We start from the raw sequence: 2220 nt of genomic DNA on the forward strand, positions 1-2220 counted from the left end.
ATTATACATATAAATTGAAACATAAACTAATTTCCAGTCATAACATTCAAAAAAGTAGTTACCTTTGGGAGGTATAATACTGAGAGGAGGTACAAAAGATGCTTGTAGGTTATTAGAATTGTTCTATTTCTTAATTTTGGTAGTGGTTATACTAGAGTCTTTACTGTATGAAAAATAAATCAAGCTTTATACTTAAGATCTATGAAAGCTTCTGTGTGTATGTCATATTTCAATAATAATTTACCAAAATAGTGAACTACACACCCATTTAGCTAATTTTTAAAATATCTACAATACAACTTTTTAGTTTTATTAAATGCAAGCAAATAATTAGCCCTTGTCAATTTAATTTAAAATGCCAGAATAAAAATTTTAAAAAGTGAAGTGACTGAGAAATTCAGATTGATAGTTACAAAATAATCATGAGGATGTAACATTCAGCATAGGAAATATAGTCAATAATATTGTAATATGCTGCCAGTTGGGTACTGAAAATACCAGAGGATATTTGTAACCTATATGATTGTCTAACCACTATGCTATACACCTGAAACTAATACTGAATGTAAATTGCAATTGAAAAAATTATTTTTAAATGACAAAATGATCATAACAACAATAATAATAAAATATACAAAAGTAAAAAAAAAAGACATTGCACCAGGAATATCTACACATCTTTGTCACCAGAAATGTCTAGAGATGAGTATATATCCCATTCATGAGCTTTCCATGAAAACACATACCATACTGTCTATGTACATTTATTCCAAGCATTGATATTGGCAACTGGATGCTAAATAGGTAATTCTAAATAAAAAAACTGAAGTTAAAGTCACTTATTTTCCTCAGGCAATAGATGAACTCAGCAAAGGAAGATTCAGCACTTTCTGTTCTTTTTTGCAGGAGACATGTTTGCAAAGAGCCCTGTCCTCAACCAGTCTGGTCCCACTGAGTTTGTATTCCAAGTATTCACTGCTGTCCCTGAATTCCAGGCTCTCCTCTTCCTCCTCTTCCTCCTCCTCTACCTGATGATCCTTTGTGGCAACACGGCCATCATCTGGGCGGTGTGCACACACAGCTCCCTGCGCACCCCAATGTATTTCTTCCTGTCCAACTTGTCCTTCATAGAGATCAGCTACACCACCGTGGTGGTGCCCTTGATGCTTTCCAACATCTTTGGAGCCCAGAAGCCCATTTCTCTGGCTGGCTGCGGGGCCCAAATGTTCTTTTTTGTCACACTTGGTGGTGCTGACTGTTTTCTCTTGGCAATCATGGCATATGATCGCTATGTGGCCATCTGCCACCCACTGCACTACACCCTCATCATGACCCAGAAGCTGTGCATCCAGATGGTGGGCTGTGCCGTGGGTCTGGCGCTCTACCTGTCCCTGCAGCTCACATCCTTAATCTTCACCTTGCCCTTCTGTGGACGCCTCCAGGAAATCAACCACTTCCTCTGTGATGTGCCTCCTGTCCTGCGGCTGGCCTGCGCTGACATCCACGTGCACCAGGCCGTCCTCTATGTTGTGAGCATCCTCGTGCTGATTGTCCCCTTTATCCTTATTTCTGTCTCTTACATGTTCATCACCTTGGCCATCCTGCGCATCCGTTCTGCTGACGGCCGCCGCCGGGCCTTCTCTACCTGCTCCTCCCACCTCACCGTGGTCTTGCTGCAGTATGGCTTCTGTGCTTTGGTCTACCTGCGTCCCCAGTCTAGCTCTTCCGTGGATGAGGACCGCCAATTTGCACTCATTTACACCTTTGTCACCCCCTTACTCAATCCCCTGATTTACACCCTTAGGAACAAGGATGTCAAAGGTGCCCTCAGGAATGCCATCATCAGTAAAGCAGCCTCGGACATTGATTGAATTCTTAGGCCCTAAGAAGACTTAGGGGAACTAGGGTGGTGTCTGTAGGTCTCCATGACAATGAATTCTAAACAACAAATATAAAATTATAACTCTGAATTTCTCACACTTTGCAGTTAACATTTCTCTTTTGCCATATTTGCTCCATGTCTATAATCCACAGCCATTTTCCAGAAGACTTGAAAACTTGGACAAACCTTTCTATGGAGGAGCTCTAGTCTGCTAGTCCTAATTGAAAGATTCTCGGCTCAGACATGGCATTAGCTCTATCAGGGAACCCTCACCCCATACACGCTGTGAGTAAAGGTTGGTACCTTTAGACAGCCTGTCTCCTGAGGAGGCAATGATA

The 2220-nt window shown here is 41.5% G+C and overlaps 1 protein-coding gene across 1 annotated transcript; it reads left to right on the plus strand.

Moving 5' to 3' along the window:
* Positions 1-911: 911 nt before the first annotated feature.
* Positions 912-1871, plus strand: LOC308257995 (olfactory receptor 10Q1-like; the record flags this gene model as incomplete). The annotated part of the gene is made up of 1 exon (XM_080688226.1): positions 912-1871. One exon carries the CDS (start codon positions 912-914, stop codon positions 1869-1871), a length of 960 nt encoding a protein of 319 aa, XP_080544352.1.
* Positions 1872-2220: the final 349 nt, after the last annotated feature.

Source organism: Plecotus auritus, assembly GCF_963455305.1.
Source record: "Plecotus auritus genome assembly, chromosome: 9".
NCBI classification, from domain to species: domain Eukaryota; kingdom Metazoa; phylum Chordata; class Mammalia; order Chiroptera; family Vespertilionidae; genus Plecotus; species Plecotus auritus.